The sequence below is a fragment of the Lissotriton helveticus genome, chromosome 3_1, assembly GCF_964261635.1.
Source record: "Lissotriton helveticus chromosome 3_1, aLisHel1.1, whole genome shotgun sequence".
Lineage (NCBI taxonomy): Eukaryota > Metazoa > Chordata > Amphibia > Caudata > Salamandridae > Lissotriton > Lissotriton helveticus.
The window spans coordinates 483,303,655-483,324,242 of record NC_136061.1 but is presented as its reverse complement, the minus strand read 5'-3'; the positions used below and the strand labels follow the sequence as shown (position 1 = coordinate 483,324,242).

General features: G+C 40.5%; 1 protein-coding gene across 1 annotated transcript in view; it reads left to right on the top strand.

Annotated features, from left to right (window-relative positions):
- The window catches only part of COL5A2 (collagen type V alpha 2 chain), a 383,714-nt gene that overhangs the window by 306,129 nt on the left and 56,997 nt on the right, over positions 1-20,588 (top strand). The window contains exons 29-36 of the mRNA XM_078680359.1: positions 4,161-4,214; positions 5,204-5,248; positions 7,119-7,217; positions 8,605-8,712; positions 9,001-9,054; positions 14,525-14,578; positions 14,696-14,749; positions 17,741-17,794. Coding sequence (XP_078536485.1) covers positions 4,161-4,214; positions 5,204-5,248; positions 7,119-7,217; positions 8,605-8,712; positions 9,001-9,054; positions 14,525-14,578; positions 14,696-14,749; positions 17,741-17,794 — 522 coding nt within the window. The remainder of the gene's footprint in view (positions 1-4,160; positions 4,215-5,203; positions 5,249-7,118; positions 7,218-8,604; positions 8,713-9,000; positions 9,055-14,524; positions 14,579-14,695; positions 14,750-17,740; positions 17,795-20,588) is intronic.

Genomic DNA, 20,588 nt, shown 5'->3' with positions numbered 1-20,588 from the left:
AGTGTGGCAGGGTATGCTCAGACGTGAGTCCCTTGCTCACTTTGCCACTGGATTCAAGCAAGCCAGGCTGAAGACGGCTGTAATGCCAGAAACCGGTCCTCGGAAGCTTGTTTCCAGTCCAGGGAAGGCGTGGCTTGGCACTTCGGGCTGGACTGTTCCCATGAGGGACAGGGTCAGACTGATTTGCATATAGCCATGTCTGAACTGGGGTGGCAGAGTGGGCTAAAGAACGGTGATGGGTCAAACCCAGGTCTTTTGACTGGGTGTGAGTGTTTGATTGGTTCAGATGCTCCGTCCATCACCACCCCCTTTTGTACCGCTTTTGGCCGCCATAAGTGTGGCAGGGTATGCTCAGACATGAGTCCCTTGCTCACTTTGCCACTGGATTCAAGCAAGCCAGGCTGAAGACGGCTGTAATGCCAGAAACCGGTCCTCGGAAGCTTGTTTCCGGTGCAGGGAAGGCATGGCTTGGCAGTTCGGGCTTGACTGTTCCCATGAGGCACAGGGTCAGACTGATTTGCATATAGCCATGTCTGAACTGGGGTGGCAGAGTGGGCTAAAGAACGGTGATAGGTCAAACCCAGATCTTTTGACTGGGTGTGAGTGTTGGATTGGTTCAGATGCTCCGTCCATCACCACCCCCTTTTGAAGCGCTTTTGGCCACCATAAGTGTGGCAGGGTATGCTCAGACGTGAGTCCCTTGCTCACTTTGCCACTGGATTCAAGCAAGCCAGGCTGAAGACGGCTGTAATGCCAGAAACCGGTCCTCGGAAGCTTGTTTCTGGTCCACGGAAGGCATGGCTTGGCAGTTCGGGCTGGACTGTTCCCATGAGGCACAGGGTCAGACTGATTTGCATATAGCCATGTCTGAACTGGGGTGGCAGAGTGGGCTAAAAACGGTGATGGGTCAAACCCAGATCTTTTGACTGGGTGTGAGTGTCTGATTGGTTCAGATGCTCCGTCCATCACCACCCCCTCTTGTACCGCAATCCCTAAAGCTTGGCACCTGCAACCGATTTACTTGCCTACAAGCAGTGTGGCTCCAGGCACCCCCTGTTTCCATTAGGTCGAACTCCAATTCTGACCTCTGCACTCGACCGCCACTGTGCCGCTGGTGGTGCAGTCTTGGTACTTACCTGACGCCTGGCCCTTGTTGACTTTTGGTTCCAAAGACTCAGATTGTAAGTTAAATACTTCCCTGTCTAATCAAAATATTGTTTTCCCCATAGGATAAAATTCTAGGTGTCGATTTTTCAAAGTGAAAAGTATTTTTAACGAAAAACTTACTTACTGTTTATGAAGACCTGGGTCTTAAAATAAAGTAAACTGTTATACAATTGGTCTGGATCTCCTTCTTGAGTTATGTGTCCATTATTGGTCACTGTTGTGCAATAAATGTCTTACACTCCTCTGTGTGGTTGCTTCAGGTGTCAGGTTTTCGACGGTTCTGGAGGCCTCAGAGCCTTCCCCTTTGGAGTTTCTTCAGAAACGGTCTGCTGTTCATGGGAAGATTTGTGTCTTTTTCAAAGGAAGGTACTCCTCCCAAGTTTCTGGAGTCACAGCTGTAGGATGAGTCGGCATTTGTGGCGTTTTCGACAAGGGAAGCAGACAGGTCGGCATGGTTGGTACCAGGTCTTCATCTTCTCTCTGCTCAGCTTTTGCTGCTCTTCAGTGTCCTCTCTCTTCTTAGGTGATCATGATCTGCTTCTCTTGTACCAGGGGCTCACCTAAATACTGGATTTAGGGATGTTAGGGGAGTGCAGGGTAGTAGGCAATGGGCTACTGACCCTTGGTGTCAATACACTCGCTATCTAACCACTTCCTGTGAGAAGTGGGCATAACCTTTTCCCAGAATTCACAAAGATGGCTACTTCTGAAAAGTTGTGTCAACCTCACAATTCAGTGCAAGTTGGTCAACTAATGCCACAGGGGATAACCTATCCAAAGGATAGAATAAACCACTAGCTTCAAAGCTGCTGCTGAGAAGACAATATATAACCAAGAACTAACTTGTCCCCAATCAGGACACCTTATGTCCCATGACTGGATGTGAAGATTACCTAGATGGAAGAACGTTTTTGACCAAGCAAATGTGCAATTGGGAGGGCACAACCACTCCACTGTTTTTGCCAGAATAGATAATCTTCAAAATGGCAGAAAATTAAATTAAGCAAAACAATCTGCATTAGCTTTTTTACATAGTGGTACCTCCTGGCGTTTTTTCTGAGCATTACTTGGGAAGTTCCTTTCTGAAGGAGATATGTTAGAAGAGTAGTGATTTGGGAGGACAATAGATAGCCGCGGCCAGTGCAGGTAAGAGCGGTGAGCGGTGGGGCCGGACGGGGGGGGGGAATTTCCACGGGCAATGATGAGTGAAAATTGAAAAATAAATAAATAATTAATTTTGCCTCATCATCGTCCATCGAAATACCCCCCTACATCACTCTTACCTGCACTGGCCATGCCACGGCTGAAAGTAGAACTATAAGGTATTTCAATAGCCATGCAAATGAAAGCTCACTAGGCCATTCTTCAGGTTTGAGAGTTGTCATAATTTCCTCAGAGGATTGGGAAGATCCTGTGAGAAAATGTGTGGTACAGTGAAGTGGGGGAACTCAGGAATGGAAAATTGAGAACAGATTGCAGATTACTGATTGCAGAGCAGTTTTGATAATAATTAGGGGAAATCTCATGAAATATCCTTGAGGGAGTGGCCTTTCAAGTATATTAATTCTGAGGTTCAATGGGGGAAAACCATACTAGAGAGGCTGGTGACATTTTTTATTCTCTAACCATAAATCAAAATCCCTATGTATTATAAAGTTCCTATATTTCATGACCAGATTTCCTAGGGCTTTGATTAAAACATGTATGAATGTAATGTTTTCTCTTGGAGGTCAGTAACGAACTATCCAGGTAATTGTGGATGCGGATTACTTGGCCAAGCAATATAATAGATATTCACTGACAGGAAGAGGTTGTAGTAGCTACACGAAGCAATGTGCAAAGATTACTTATAGATAATGGTGACCCCGATGTCCCTGGAAGTGGCCTATGTTGGTGATTGATGTGGTAGAGAAATGGAAATATGTTGGCTCCAATGAATCTGAATCTGTGCACAGCCAAGTTTGAATGAACCAGAGCATCCAGTTATTCAAATGGTGTAGCGGTTTGGTATTGTTTTACAGAATTTGTTGAAAATTGGATTTAAAAAAAAAACTTTGTTCAAATGGGAGGAAGATTGCAGAAGATAGACAAGGCCATATTTTCAAGGCGCTGAAATCTAATATGTAATGATTCTATATAGAGATGCATCAAATTTCCTTCTATTTTTTTGTGAACCAAAATTTAGGAAGGTACCAGGTCAAAAGAAAACAATATCAAGCAGGAGAACCTGCAGCAAATGGCAGCTTATTGTAGGCAACTGCTTGAAGTCCTTTGCTGTGTGTCTGGTGAAGGTGTTTAAGTATATTAATTCACACAATGCCCAGCAGCTTTCCTCTGATGCCAGGCTACAATGTCTGGATGCCTGACTGTGTGCCACAAGTTGGGGTTGCCAGTCTCTACTTAGGCTTGAATGGGAAACTGAAATCCTGATTGATGATGTGACCCTGGGGCAAGAGGCTGGGTGGTAGAAAGAGTGTGGTGGTCTTGATTGATTTCTCAGTCCATTTCTGTGAGAATGCAGGAGTGAAAGTCTACTGGATGAACTGCTGCAGACACTTATGAGGTAGGCATATGTCTGATGCCGTTCATTGACGTCTACACATCTGAGCGTGAGATAAACATCAGGGTGCTGGCCTATTTCTTAGAGTTGGAACTGGAAGAATAAATACTGGTTGATGCAGTGTCCCAGGTGCAGATGGAAAGGTAGCACAAAAAATGTAATTGCATTCATAATGCAGCAGTGAAATACAAGTCTGAAGTAAATTTTCCATTTCAACAGAACTGTGTTCTTTCTATTTTTTTTTTTTTAATGCAACCACATTGTCTGTGGAGCAGTTGCTGTTACTGTTAGGCTAATTATTGGTGTTACACATTGCTGTTGCTGTGCCGTTCAAATAAAGGCTGTCCCACGTTAAATAGTAATATTCATCTTTGAACGCCTGTGTAAATGCAACCAAATCGTACTTCTTTTAATACTATGTGTTCCTCTTCAGGGGTTGCCTGGACCTCCAGGACCTCCAGGAGAGACTGGGAAGCATGGTGATGAGGTAAGGTGCAATGTTTTCTCTTACCACAAGAAAGAGTGTAAATAATCATATAGGAGCCAGTGTATCAAGTGATCAAGATGAGGATAAAATACATTTACTCAATGTCTCCTCTTGCTATTCGAATACAAGAGTAGCAATTAGATAATCATTGCTATTCCCTACCTGGAGTCCCTTTCATGATCAGAGTGTGACCACTATCCATAGATATTGAAACATGTGGGATGGGGCGAGCTAGTGATTATGATCCCATTCCAATCAACTGGAGACTGACCATGGAGTAAGCTGCTAGTTGAGGATCAGGACCTCTCCTAGACTATACACGGTCATTCCATAGGTGCCTTGTTTTACCTTTCCCAATCTAAGTTACTTAAACATGTTAATAGACAGACATGTCAGAGTCAAACTTAGGTATATTTTTTGAGTCTGTGAGCCGTGGATAATTAATTCTGAAAAAAACGTTCTAATACTTTGATAAGATCTAAAGGCACTATACATCACGTCCCCTTCTCGCGTGAGAATTGGTACAATTAAATAATTATACAAAAGGTCTGCATTTGTCCCTTACTGTACAGCCCTGGCTACTAGACAGACTCTATCCATTAAACTGTTGGATGTGAATAGCATATCCGACGCTTTGCAACAGCTTTACTGGCTTTACAAGAGCATTGGCCTGGCAGTGTTTGTCCAGATTACCAACGATGCCAGTAATGATTTAGATTTCAGTTTGTTTGAAAACAAAACATGATATCAATAGTCTTCTAAAAAGAACATTCACCCATTTTACTTGCTCCTTTAAAACGACCCCCTTGAGAGCAGTGAATCATTGATATTTAGAGTGTGCCTATAGTATAGACTCTTCTTTACATTTGGATATACTAGAACAGTCTTTAAATGTGGCACTCTACTGTTAACATTGTGCTCACCACATCCTGCTTGAATGCGTTTTTATTATGAATAATTAATGCAATTTCTTTAATATTCTCTCACAGGGTGTGCCTGGTGATTCTGGAGCTTCAGGCCCTCTAGGTCCACGAGTAAGTATGATCCTGTAATGTATCATCTACAGTAGTACATAAAGGGGTTGTTGTTTGTGGATGATGATATCTTTGGACACTAACAATGATATGGAGACCAAGGACAGGTCTGAAAAATGAACTCATATACCTGGCTGCCTACCAGCTTATGTTCACCCTAAATATTCATTGAAGCTTAAAAACCAAACAGTTAATCAACCAACCACTCAATCAATCCATCAAACTATCAATACATCAATCAATTGATCCAGAACGCAGCATATGACTCAATATATCACTTAGTACATTACTGAATCAAGTCAAATAATTATAAATGAGTTTGTCAGGTTAATCGGGCAAATCAGCAGAGAGTAATTTTCCGTTCACTAACTAATTTTCAGACCTAGATTAACAAAAACTCTGTGACTAGTTGTAGGAGATTTTGCTTGCTGTCCATCAAACTTTCTGTTGCTGACAGAGTGTAGACATACTTTTAAATTAGACCAATTGATAAACATTACAGAACCTAAATCTTAAAGTATTAGCTTCATGTATTATGACATGTCCCCACTTGCAATAAAAAATGAGCTTTCAAAATGTGACAGGAGTGGTTAATCTTTTTAAGAAGGGCCCACAACACTACTCTGTAACTCACTCCTTGGGCGCCCATCCCACAAGAAAATGGGGAATGCTATGGACTCTTCATTCTTCATCTTTAAACCCCCTTGAAAACCTTTAACCACCAAGGGACACGCATGAAAACTACTGTACTCTATCCCAACAGTACACTAAAAGTCCTTGAATCCACATCTCAGACTCCTCTCAGGTACCTCTTGTCATCAATAACATTAGCCATTGGTCCTATTATTTTTATTGCTGTTATTATTATTTACTGTAATATTATTTAAGGTGGTATAGCAGGATATAACTTTAAGCTACATGACTTAATTGCTCTTAAACTGGCACTTATACCACTGTACCTTGTATATGCGAATAATTATTCTATGATTTCTATTGCCGACAGGTCTGCAAACACATGTCGATCTCTGTTTTCTTGTTAATTGTATGGAATGACAGATTTGTGCACCAACGTCCACCTGCTGTTTATTTCATTTGTCATTTGGGTTCACTGTCTACTTATTTTCTTATGGTTGTATTCTCTTACATTTTCAATACGAAATTAATGAAAACTAAAAAATTAGCTGTTATACCAGCAGAAGTTAAATAGGCAAGCACACATAAAAGTGGATGCTACATCACTAGCATTGATTCCCCACTCCTCAAAATCTTTGCGCCAGAAGCTGATTTCATGAACAGCATTACTGTAGTAGGGATCTCAAATTGAAAGCTGGAAAACACACAATTGAAGGTTCAGAAAGAATGTCAGTGCTCCTCTGCCTTAGTAAATAGGTCTCTCAGCTCCTTCAATAAAGGTGATTGAAGTATCACTGAATATTAAATCTAATCTAACATGCCTGTGTTCAATTGTTCCACCACCATTTCCTCAGAGTCTACTTCTAAGGGATTGTCTATGAATCCCGTCTGTACCAGCCACTGCAAACCTCATCAATACTATATTACACAGGGCAGTGGTGCTGATGAAGCTTAGACCTTCTGAAAAACACTCAAAAAAGGATGTATTGTTAATGATTCTATACTGGTATTTGACTCATCCTAGCTTTTATTTGACCAAGACGAGAAAAATATTGTAAATAGTACTACATCATTATAACTTATGTGTCTGCTCTTTCTGTTACTCCTTATGTGTACAATTATTTGACTGGCAATCAAATATTGTTTATCTAAAAACTGGCACATTCGCTTGGAAGAGTAAGCTATTATAAACTCTATGCACAACCTTAAGTGGAGCTTCCCTATTCTATGTTTGTAGGGAGAACGTGGCAACCCAGGAGAGAGAGGTGAGCCAGGTGCCTCTGGACTTCCAGGTGAAAAGGGAATGGCTGGCGGTCATGGTCCCGATGGTCCAAAGGTAAGGCATGTTAAAGCAACCTGGATTCCTTTTAAGCTACACTAAAGATACTTAGATGCTCTAGCCCATATTTATCTTTTGTACCATCATAAGGCTCACAGTTACAAACAATAGAGCATAAACAATTATAGTATTAGTTACCATAACTATATATTTAATCTTCAATGGTCTCTGCAATTCTATTTTCTGATTTAAATATTGAAAGATGCATAAGATACCATATGTTTGAATTATTGTGTTTAGAAGTACAGTAACTAAAAGGAATGCTGAGCACCTTATGAAATACTTAAATGAATCAAGGCAAATATATATGTTATCATTCTGCATCCACAAATAATCAATATGGCGCCTGCATCCTGCAATGCCCGGCATCCTGCAAAGGCTTAATAGACCACTTATTAAGTAGATAGTAGTCCTACTTTATGGGTTTTTTGCCGTGGGGCAGTGCAGCAGGCGTTGCTGCTGCGCTGCCCTAAGACAAAAGAAAATGGCAGGATTGCGTTGTATCTATTTGATATGGTGCATTCCTGTCTTTTTCCCCTGTGCTGATTCACAATGGGCTGCCAAGCGCCTCCGCGGGCACCTTTGCATTTCCCTGCAGGGTGCCTGCGCTGCAGGGATAATTATATATGTTGTAACAAACAGAAGAGGCTTTTTCCTCTTTCTATGTGTGCTGCATAATGCAGCAATACAGAAAGAGGAAAAACAAGTAGAAATAAAGATATTTCTCCTAGTTGTGCTTCCCTTACGCCTCCCCTGGGGAGGGGTAAGTTTTTAACGCTGCCTCAGACTTACCATTTCTCGTAAATCTGGGCCAGTGTCAAAAAGCCATGGAGCGCCCCCAGCAACATCCATGGAATACCCCTTTCACACAGTTTTCTGTGTGAAAAGGGGCACATATTTATAAGGCCATAAAAAGTCACTTAACAAGGCTTTACATGGCCTTATAAATATGCCAGTGGCACCTTGCGCCACCGGAACGTCAAAAAAGTGATGTTCTCGTGGCGCAATAAGTGCCATGAATTTGATTGATCAGATATGACTGGCTACTTAAAGGAAGATTACTTTTCAAGATGAAAGACCATATTATGAAGGTCATCTCTGGCTCATATCAGAGCTGAACACCTGTGGTTTTGCATTTGAGGCATCTTGAGTTCATACTTATAACACAGAATTGTCTCTGACAGAACAAGTCAGTCGCAGAGAGGGGCAATCCCTGATCAATCATTTCCAATAAGCCTGTATGTAGCAGATACATATAATGCTCATGAGCCAGAACAAAGTGCCACGTCCATAAAATGGCAAAGGCTATTTTTAAAAAGTCACAGTGTAGAAAAAGATCCTCTCTGTGTGAACATGAAGACACTGATCATATTTACTTTTTCAGGGAAGCCCTGGACCATCTGGGACGCCAGGTGACACAGGTCCTCCAGGCCTCCAAGGTATGCCAGGAGAAAGGGGCATTGCAGGAACTCCTGGTCCAAAGGGTGACAGGGTAAGTAGTTCTACTTTCATTATAATATATTGAATTTACACATACTCATAATGATACTTTTATTATATTATCCACATTCCAGTTATGCCTGTGATGCATGTGACTGTAACCAGTCCCACAACGAATACCAATGAATGACAAGTTATAGAAATCTGACCTAATTTGAGAAAAAACTACTTCTGCTATAAGTTTACCTCCCGTTATGTTGCTATCTGGATATCAACATTAAGTGATTAAGTTTATAATGGAATCCAAAGCCCGCAAGTAACCTTTATCTAATATTTATAGGGCGGTATGGGAGAGAAAGGCTCTGAGGGTACAGCTGGAAATGATGGGGCAAGAGTAAGTATATTCAAGTTTTTCTTTCCTGGTAAACATAAAAAACAGCTTTAAAAAATCACGCTAATTCACATTAATAGATTCCAGCTGCTATTTAGTACAAACTGTAATTTCATGTGCCAGTCATTGTTTTCACTGATCATAGATTTGACAAAGTGGAGTTCACATTAAGCGCGACAATTTTATTATAGATCTCATGCTTAGGCATCTTAAGGGATCCTTAATAGAAGCTTCATATAGTAACAGATATTTTTAGGCCTATCATAAGTCTAACAAGGTACACTCAGGAGCTCAAATCAAAGGAATCTCAAGGGAAACAATGTCATTTTGGATCTTACACTTAAGAATAGTAAGGAATGCTCATTTGAAATTCCATATAGTTACAGGTATTCTTAGGTTCTCCTCCTTCCTCTTTTATTCAATGGAGATACTTTCAGTCACTAATTGAGCCATTTCAGAAAAACAATGACAACACCTTAATCCTCTGACCTGATTTCCACTTCCTCCAAATAGTTCAACTTCTTGGCTCAAAGTGGAAGAGTTACTAAGATGTTATACTGCATTTGCATCACAAAAGTGATGCAAATCGGCGCAAAATCTTTTTTTTCTGATTTACTATGCAGCGCTAAACTTGTTTAGCTCAGGAAACAATGTGAAAGTAATGTAAAGCAGCGCACAGGGGTCGTACCTTGTGTGGAGCATGGGCGCTCCAATGCAACCACCCAAGGTTTCTGAAGCGAAACCCTATTTACTAAATAAAGTAGACAGGGGTTAGCTTTTTTGAAGTAGGTGCAATGAAGGTGAAATGCTTTCAATTATCCTTTCTTTTCCAGCTTTGTACATGTGCTGCACATAAAGAGTTAAAAGGGTTAGAATCAGTATATGCATATTATTATCTACAGGAAGGGTACCCTTTCAGTACAAAACCTATGCTAGACTCATGGAGAAAACCTTCTGCTATGACGCAAACTTGTCTCTGTGACACACAGAAGCTGATTTCAGCGCCGATGCTAGGGAAAGGGGAGGAGAGTGCCATATTTTTGTAAATAAGGTTCTCTCCTTCTCTATCCTTCCCATGGAGCACAGTATTTGTGGCTGCTGCACTATACTGCGTGATTAAGTGGTAAATCTGGCCTAAAGTTTCTGATACTCAATTAGTGATTGACTGTTGAACAACATATTTAAAAAGACTGACTGAGCGTCAGCTTAAAAAGAGCGGCCATCTCCGTTTTCAATAAAAAAAAATCAAAGAATAAGTATTGTCAATTTTCCCTCTGAAATACCAGATCATGCTTCATGCATCTTGAAGAGCTGCTAATATATCTTCATGGGTGACAACCTGTTCCACATGTCAATGTTAGTTTTAGAATTGTCTGACAATATTCCAGCATGCTTAAAACTACTAACAGTATCAATGGCATCAAGGAGATCTTGTCAATTAATTTTTTATACTAGTACTTAACTGTGCACAAAAATGAGATGAGAACCTCATTTATCTCAGAAGCATTGCCATACAAGGAAATTATGAGAGAATAAAGGTTTATGTAAGGGCCTAAAAATATAACTTTCACTTGAGTACTATGCAAAAAAGGAAACAGTGGTTCAGACAAGTTAAATGTAACCCCCTGAAAAATGTTACCTATTACATGGTAACTGTAGGAAACTGCCCCTTTTTGTCATGGCCACCCCCACTTTTTTTCTCACCAATACTTATGTTTTCGACTGGAAGTGCACTAGAAGCCTGCTAACCATGCCCCTGTGCCAATATTCTTTCCCTACAACAAGATAAAAGATACAATTGTGATACAATTGGCATACACTGTGGCACTCCTTTAAGTCCCTAGTAAATGGTAAAAGGCATGGGTACCACAAAGGTCCCTAAGGGCTGCAGCTTAAGGGACCCCATGCAAAATGCATGCAGACTGCCATTGCAGGCTGCGTGACATGGTGCAAACCATGGTTAAAACAATACATGGCACATACCCCTGTGTTCCAAATGAAATATGTAAGCCTCTGCTACATCAGGCCTTCCAGCCCTAAGGTAGCATTCTTTATATCCTATATGAGGACATATCTGCATGAACACATATGGCCCAGTGATGTCTAGTTCAATTGCTAGATCTTGCAAGTGAACAGGGCAGTCATCTTAAGGTATGTAGTGGGCACTGGTCAAAACAAATTAACCAGCTACATAATGGCTTCACTGACAGTTGGTATCAAACACCTTTGTTTAATACATCTATATTGATTCCAGTATAAGATGTATTATACTGTGCACCCAGAGGGCACCTTAGAGCTGACCCTGAAACTTACCAGCCTCTAATGTGCTGGCTGACTGCTCTAGTCCAGCCTGCCACTTTTGATATGTGACCCTGGCTTCCTCCAGACCTGGGAGATGCTGCCTCCTGCCCTAAGACCAGTTTTGCACCAGGTCAGGGGAGAATTCGATATGCAGAGAGAAGTTTTGCACTTCTAGGCCAGTAACACCCCTAAGGTGGGCTGCCTGATGTGACTCATGAAAGAAGACTTCCATCAGCCTCCAAAAGCCTGGGAGGGACCCCAGCACCTCCTGTGGAGTAATGGAGCTACTTTGCTGTATTCTGCAGCCACTGACAAGCAAGCTCTGGTTTGCCAAACTGCTGTTCCCCAGCTTTCCTGACACCACAGCCAACCAGGAGGATATGTTCTGTGCTCCTAGAGGTCAGCCACACTTCCCCAGTGAGTAATGAGACTCTAGACTCTCCAGGAGTCTTCCCGCACCACTAGCCAGGGTGCCGGACCCTTTACAGTAGCAAGACTTATTTGTAGTCCAATCTGGACACTGACCCCACAGAGACGGACCAGCCAACGAGGGATATCAAACACCACACCATCATCCAGCGTGGCCCAGCCGTCCTGATTGTGTCCTCTTCTCCAGTTTATCACCTGAAGCAAGGGCCTCTGACCACTGTGACCCAACACCTCAGAGCACCTTTGCACCGAGCCCCAGAGCCCTAGTCCAAAGGTGTTTCTAGCACCCATAGCCCCCCAAGACAAAAAGTCACCTTTGAGTTTTGCCGCACTGATCCCCAGTCCCTGCACACAGCCTCATTCTGCTGGCTCACTGAAACCGAAAACCTCTGACCGCCGCAACCTGCCGGACCAAAGTAGCCTGAGTCCAGATAAGCTGACAGTTCATCCCGGCTCCAGAGACAATAAAGATCTGAGCCCACTTTGGGTTCCAAACGACTCTTGTCCCCAGTCTCCGCTTGCAGCTTCTATTTGCAGGTTCTGTTTCCCATTCACTTCAATGGGTCACTTGAGACCAAAAAGCACCTCTTCACCCAGACGCCCCAGTGCCGCCTGAGGTGACCTGTTGGTGCTGTCTTGGACTTTGGCCCCTGCTTACCTTAAGTCCTGAAGAACAGTCCTGCAAGTTATTGGCGAGTGGGCCTATGCAGTGTATGGTCTCCCCATAGGTTAACATTACTATGAATACATGCCTATGTAAATGCTGTAAACCTATTTTAAACAGTACTTACCTGATCACTAATATCTTAGTGGCCAAAATAATATGAAAATCTGTTATAAATTGACTGTGTGTGTACAATAAATGCTCAACACTTCCCTTCAGTTAGCCGAAGCTGCTTGACCACACTACCACAAAATAGAGCACTTGGGAATTTTTAAGAAAGCTCTGTAAACAAATAAGGGTTGCCTGGACACTCTAATCAGTGCATTTCGTTTTAGTGCACTATATAGTGAGGCAGCTTTCAATAGTAACCAGTATATCATCATTGAAAACAATACATGTCAAACAAATAGAATGCCACTCTTCAAGTAGATTCTGAAGAAGCACACAGCTGAATTGGCCTTGCCAGACTTCACAAAAACTTTAAAAATGTAATATATGACATCATTAGCAAGAATATTGGCAAGAATTTGGGAAAATCCAAAAATGAAGACAGATTGAAATGGAGGCCCGAAAGAATGAAACAAAACTTGAGGATTGTGTTTTAGCATGTGAAGCAAAAGAGGGTATATGATTGCACAGTAAACATAGATAAGGGTGATCACTAATGAAAGGTGTCAGTTTATAATTGGCAATTTACAATAATGTATGAGTTAAGGATTTAAAAATGGAAAAAAGAGAACATTTGTCTTGTACTAGGAAGCAACCTTGAGCCACAGAAGAAGTTAACAATGCACTATCCTTCAGCCATCTCAGGAAACAGTGCTTCATTATAAGGTGATAATATTAAGGTGTGTAAAGTCAGAGACTTGCACTTTGTATTGGGGCTAACAGGCCACTTCTGTGTATATTTAATGAACACTCATTTTAAGCCATTAAGGGAAAATGTGTACATTGGTAATGGACTAGAAATACTTGGCTGACCCTGGAGTTTTCTACTGACAAACAACCTTCCACACTCCCCTTCCAAAACTGGCAACATTCCACTCCATTACACCACACTTCAAATAACTCCACCGGTGTCAACTGTACATCTTCTGTGACACACCATGCATAAAATGCTCTGCCACACCCCACCACCTAATGCCATCAAACCATATCATAATCTACCACCACCAAGATTACAATCAAAAATATCTTCATATATTTCAAGTAATCAATCACGACATGCCACATCTTATACTCCATCTGACACTGCTACAATAAATTACATACCCTCATGGCATGCTTCTGACTACGCATAAATCACTACTCACACCAAATTTGTGACACTGCGACCCACTTTCCTAACTACACAATCAACAGTCCACCTCCACATTCCAATCTCCTATCAGCATTTATACGTTAGAACTCACAACTATGTGTTTGATATATAGCCTCGGCCGGTATAGAAGGCTGAATATTAGAGAGGGCAGGGATTTATCTTGCTGCAAAGAAGGGAATTTAGTGAAAAAGTCTTTCTATTTATATTTAGAGCTGAAAATAGTACACAAATCCACATGAGAGAGTGTGGCACAGTCTATTGTATGTCCTGGATATTGTGGCAGAAATACATTGATGTATATGTAGGATGCAGTTTAAAGACATTTGGATAGCATGTGAGTGTGATATGGAATGGATCCATGTCTTATGAACACGATTAAGCATTCCATTTAGAGAAAGTTAATTATGTGGGAAGATAAATATTAGGATGATAGATTGTCACATCCCATGTCTAACTACACATGATTCCATGTCCTCATGGGTTACACATCCTGTAATTTGGAATGTAAAAGATAATTTCTTCAAAGAATAACATCATTGACTGAGAAAGGGATGTAGACATTGCATGGAGAAAAGGTGGATCACAAATGCTTGCCATTACTTTTGAATGTTCCTATTAATGTGTATTTTTGCTGTTTTCAGAGTTCTTAAGCTTGCAACAAAACTGCAACACCCATGAAACTAATACATTTAAGAGGACTTCATGTGTTACATCAGTTTCCTGACATTTATCTTTGTCTTTTTATTTTCCATTCCAAGGGTCTTCCAGGTCCAGTTGGTCCTCATGGACCTGCAGGCCCGTCTGGAGATAAGGTGAGAAGATACATTATGTATAGTATTACTTGAATAACACAAAGTTAAATTATACCAGCTGATTCAGCTATTTTTTGGACAAAGAATTTGACTATTGCACAATTCTTCCATTTTAAGGGTGAACCTGGCCCTCGTGGTGTAGCCGGTCCTGTTGGTTCTCGAGGAACACCTGTAAGTAAATACATTTTGGAGTTATTCAACTGCCACAGCTTTCTATAGTTTTGCTCGTAGATCCTGTATTATCTGTATGATGCAAATTATGCCTTCTAATGAACATTGTTATCAATCGGCAATTGTTTGTTCGCCGATTTAAAACTAGCTGAAAGCCCCTATCATCTCAAAGTACAGAGATGGCCTCAGAGTCTGAAACATATTTGTATGTCACATATTTTAGCCATGCTACATTTGGGAACAAACATTAATTTGTGGGGTAAAGAGGGTCACTGGTAAATAGGCAGTCTTCTAAGGTTGAGTATCTTGACCAGTATGCTTTGAATAAGATAGTATAATTTTGCACAGCAGCTTTTTATGTTCCAGTTTTCACACTTTATTTTGTCAATTGTGCATCAATGGTATTCTTTCTGCATTTTCATGGTCAAGTACAAAATCTATTGTGATGTATATAGTTGGTTCACATCTATATGAGTAAGTCACATCTTCTCCTTTTCCTGATTGAGTCAGGGAAATATCTGACTTTTGCAGGTCATTTAAAGTTAATGGTAATTATTTCTGGAATATGATGTCGATGTAAGTGGCTAATGTGTTCACTTCGAGAAACATTTTTCACCATATAAGGAGTTCATTCATCAAGGAGAGATCATGTTTTCGATTTCCTCTTTTGAGGTTATTCATGAGTTAAGCTGTTTCAGTGGCTTGTTTTACCGATGAGGGATTAGGGCAATGCTCAACATCACTCACAGCGCAACAAGGTCCTCCTTGTCTCCTTCTCCTATTATGCATAGATTACTAGGTTCAGCACTTTTTTCTAGGCTTTATCAGTCAGGTATTTTAGTAGTATATGTTGCCTTTTGAATGAGTTGAATAAGGGAGATTTAAGCATTTTCACTGGAATAGGTTAGTGGCAGATGTCAGTACTGATCTGGGTGCTCTTGGTGTTTTCTTGCAGAATTGCTGCTTCAGTTGATTTGTTAAAGTAGTGTCTACACCAAACCTCTTCTTTATAAGAAATAAGCCCACCTGCATTAACCCCCAGGAGCTGATATAGGTTTTCCCACCTGCTGTTTTCATATAATTATTTTTCAACTGTCAAGTTTTCCTACAGATTCTTCTAGTTATGGCTTAGCCACTTGGGCCCAAGCACTATTTTCACGAAGATCATCAGCCATTAGTCAAGTACCGAGATGCAGTACTTTTACAGGAAGGGTGAGCTGCTTTTGCCGTGTTTCACTAGCAGAAAACCTTTTCAGTGTCCTCAGTCTGAAAATGCTCTAGGATAGTAAATACCCCACAACAGTATTTGTTTTGTGGTTTTGCAGCAGAACTGGATAGTAATAGGTGAGCAAATATCACCGAAAAACTGTTATCAACTTTAACATATATATTTTTTGCCTATAGCTTGTTAAAACATATTACCACTGAATGTTCACTAGTTGGTCAAAAACAAAATGTTTACTCGCTGACAGATTATTTTTGTTTATTTTGCAGAATCATCATACATTACCATAAACCACATATTTTTTACTTTTACCTGCAAGGTTATACAAACCCATGAAAGCTAACTGCTAAAAGATATAAAAGAGAACATTGACTTGAGGCATGTGAAATCACCCATCCTTTCACTTGTGTGTCATCATATATGCAAAGTCCTCTATTAAAATAATTAGATTACTTATTGATATTAAGGAAAAGTCACTGCTATTGAAAATGTGGAATAAATAGATTAAATCAACCATAATGAGATGGAAGAGATACTTTAAGATATTGTTATTAACAAGTGATTACCTTACATGCCTATTCTTTCATGTGTATATTTGCCTGTTTGTGTGTCTGTCTGCTTTTGTTTATCAGTGTATATTATTTCACTGTACTATTGCCTTAATCACTATTTATTGTTCTGAATGTCTGTTACTTTATCTTGCTTTGTCTATTTGTCTATAAATCAATATGACTAGCTCTTCTTCTGTAAACAAATTAAAATGTGTGTTGGTCAAGGGACATATATGCAGCGATGCATTTGTTTAAAACAGAAATATATTTACAATACATTTCAACAAACTATTTTCAAATATATGATTTGATTGAATTTCTTAGCTATGCCTGTACACAGCTCATTATAAAATCCTAGAGCAAATAGTCTATATTTTGACAACATTTTCTTACTTGTACATCTTTTTTAGTGAACCTCTGGGCCCAGTTTTTCAGCACATTGAATAAACTACAATATGCTACCTCTAACCTTTGAAGTATATTAAACTTAAATGGTATCGAAATATCTAAAGACTACTGGAAAAGTATGCAGTTGTGTATTGTCATCCTCTTTATTCAGTTAAATATATTATCCACTAGACGAAGAATCCTCTTGTTTATGATTAAAATGTACATTTCCATATTTAGATTTGTATATACACGAAGGACATTTGCCATATCAAGGAAACCCTTAGCCTGCACCGTATGACATTTTGGGGCATTCCCTTCCCACTGTCACCCTTGAAAGATAGTTTTTCCAACTGTTTCTGCAAGTAACGCTACTATGTTTCCCAGATGAGAAATGGCCAGGCAGAATATTTTTAAATGCCCCAATTCAGCCACCGAGAGTGCAAATCCTAATTATAAAATATCCCCAATGATATCTAATTGTAACCACTTTTTTGCACAAGTTTGGTCTATTTATGTATGCAGCAAATACTTTTGAGCATATCTTTTGACACTAGTATGACCATGCTTTGTTTTTTCCTGTGATAGCCATGAATAATGTACATTGGAACATATATGAGATTACAAATGTGGTTGTCATTCCTCAAGATGCCTTTGTTTATCAAATCTTTATAAATTGGACTTCATGAATCTGCATAGATTAATCTTCTTTCTCTTTGGCTGATTAGCTCTCACTTCTGTGCGTCTTTTAATTCACTGACATATGCTGTACAGTTTTGTATATCTTCCTTTTGTCATTAGCATTAATGCTGGTTTCTTTTTGTTTAGGGCTCCCGAGGTGAGAATGGTCCAACAGGTCCTGTCGGTTTTGCTGGTCCCCAGGTACATACTATTCAGATAAAATGTGGTAGTATAATGTACAGTAATATAACTCTCATGCAGAAGCACACACTTAATGATGCCATGTATCATACACATTAGAAGATTTGAACATTGGTACATGTACTCCAAATGTACATTGTGGCATTCTATCTAGTCTTAATATTTTACCCATTACATCACCTTACATCACCTTACAACCAATTTAAGTAAGCTGCATGCTGCACACTCGTGCTGATACTGTGCACAGCTGATTTACAATTGTGTCGTACAAGAAGACACCCTATGTAACAATGCCAGTACCTCAGATATACTTCATTTAGAACACTACTAAAATTCAAAAAACAAAAACAGACAGTTTTGAAAAAAACATGGAGAATATTCTATACACCGGGAAGAACCGGGTTTTCTTGAACCCAGCGGCGCCAGGGGCATGCCCAAAGTCTTCGGATTTACCTGTCTTGGTATACAGAGACACGGAATACTTCTGGGTGGCGTCAGAGATCAAATTTATTAGCTGCAGCTAGTAACAGTAATCCCAGCAATACAACACGGTGTACAACTCAGGAAACTTCTCAATTTTCGTAGAGCAAGACATCTGCTTTTATCCATATTTTTCTCATTACAAATGCACACCCACTGCGACAAATACTGACGAATGAAATACATTTTCCCACACATTATCACATTCCAAAAAGCTCAATTTACATCGTACCAACCCACAAGTTAATTATTAGGAGTGTCCAAAATTCGATTTCCACAAGCCGGACAAACCCATAATTGAAAGCACTACCCATGTAATGAAAAATCGTAAGAAAAGGAACAATACAAATGCTGAGTAGGATAAGATATGTGCAAGGAAACTAAAGTTAACAATCTCCTGAACATTGATTGGCAATTTCAGACAACGATCAGCTAGATAAATTGGCCTCGCAAAAGGGTCAGTTTCAGGTGACGAGGTCAGCGTCTTTGCAGTTCACTCACAAGTCAGAAAAGGCCTAGTTAATGCGTACATGAACAACGAAGCCCATGCAACTTTGTTCGTTTGGTTACCTCCACGGCCTACATGAGGGCAACACATAATGGCGTCACGAACAACTCGCACAAAATGGAGTCCGGTTCAAGAATCACAGAACCTCAGACCCTCCTTTTGCCATTACGTAGGCAATAACCTAAACTCATGTCAATCTGAATCCAGGTCTATGTCTACTCTCATCAGGTCATCAAGGTGTTGCTGTAGCATCATCTTATTATCCTTCACTTCTCTCGGGACAGGTCTTCTCACACAAATTGTAGCACAAAGACTACAAATGGCGGGACCACACTGGGTGCACAGACAACACGAGAAAAGGATAGCTAAAGCCATACCAAGGAACATCAGAATCTTCCATCCCCATCTAGACAACAGTCCCCCAAACCATCCTATCAATGACCAGTTCCCTTAGTCTACATGTATAGACTCAGCGGACTTATGTAACTTCAAGATGGCTTGGTACACTGTCGGGCGTTATCTGGTATGAAAACACAGCAACTAGACCCGATCAATGTACATACTCCACCTCTATCTGCAAGTATAATATCTAAAACTATACGGTTTTGTAACGTCATAAGACGATCCGCTTGAAGCTCAGCTGTAATATTGCTAAGGGCGCCAGCAGTTTCATTTATAGTGGCCTCAACCACTCTCGTAAGCTGACGAATACTCCTACTATTGGCCATAGGGCCCCAAAAGGTCACGAAACCCTTAAAGAAGTCTCCAGCTTCTTGTGCGACAGTATCTTTCGCATCGATAACACCTCTACCATATCTTGTCTTATGGTAATTGAAAGCAGCAGTGCATGTAGGGGGAAGCAAAAATGCCACATAACATGTACCTGAGAAATCAGGAGGCAACCAGGTATATGCTCTGTCGTGACAAACAAAATACGTGCCTTTGGCTGGCACGAACGGTGGAGATTTCTGGGATGTATAGACATAGGTGTGAACACACACACTCTTACCAAGCTGAGTTCTCGGATTCTGACCATTACCTTGCAGACAAAAATTACCTCGGTGGGGTACAATCCAAATAGGGGGAGACCTTTTCCATCTCTCCTTCTCTGTCAGGCTAATGCTATATCCAGTCTTGTTCCAACCAATATATGCTCGTACCTCATCCTTAGGGATAGCATTATACGCATCAATATCTCTGATCATATCTACTATTCCCTGTATCAAGGCATTATTACTCGCATTATCTTTGACGGACCGTACAGGTGATGCTTCATTCGCATAAATAAACATTGCTTGGAGTGCCCACACTGACCCATTAGGCGAAAAAGGTAAAACCAAATATGGCATTCCCTTATCTGTTGTATGCGGCATAAGACCACATACCCAGCAATTTGTGGTATTTACTACTAGCTGATGCTGATGCAACATTTGTATAAACGAATTGTTAACAAATTCTGATCTTCGTGTCTGCTCATGTTCAGGCAACGTGTGAAATTCATGCGGAGAAACAATAGAAAAAGAAAGAGTAGGTTGGGGCGTAGAAGCAAGCATCTGTTGTGTAATATAGACAATCCAACCCACACGAGCCAATATAATATTCAAAAGCATTAAAAAACACAATATCAAAAAACATTTGCTACGGACCAATGTACACATTTTCATTTTAAAATCAGTTCTCTCAACACCCTTATCAGATTCAAAAGACTCCATCCTCTAACGTGCTGCTCACGGCTATTACCTTCTTCACTTAAGTGTGCGTCAAGATCGTACTAACGACCAAGAACCACAGACCTCTTGTCAATTC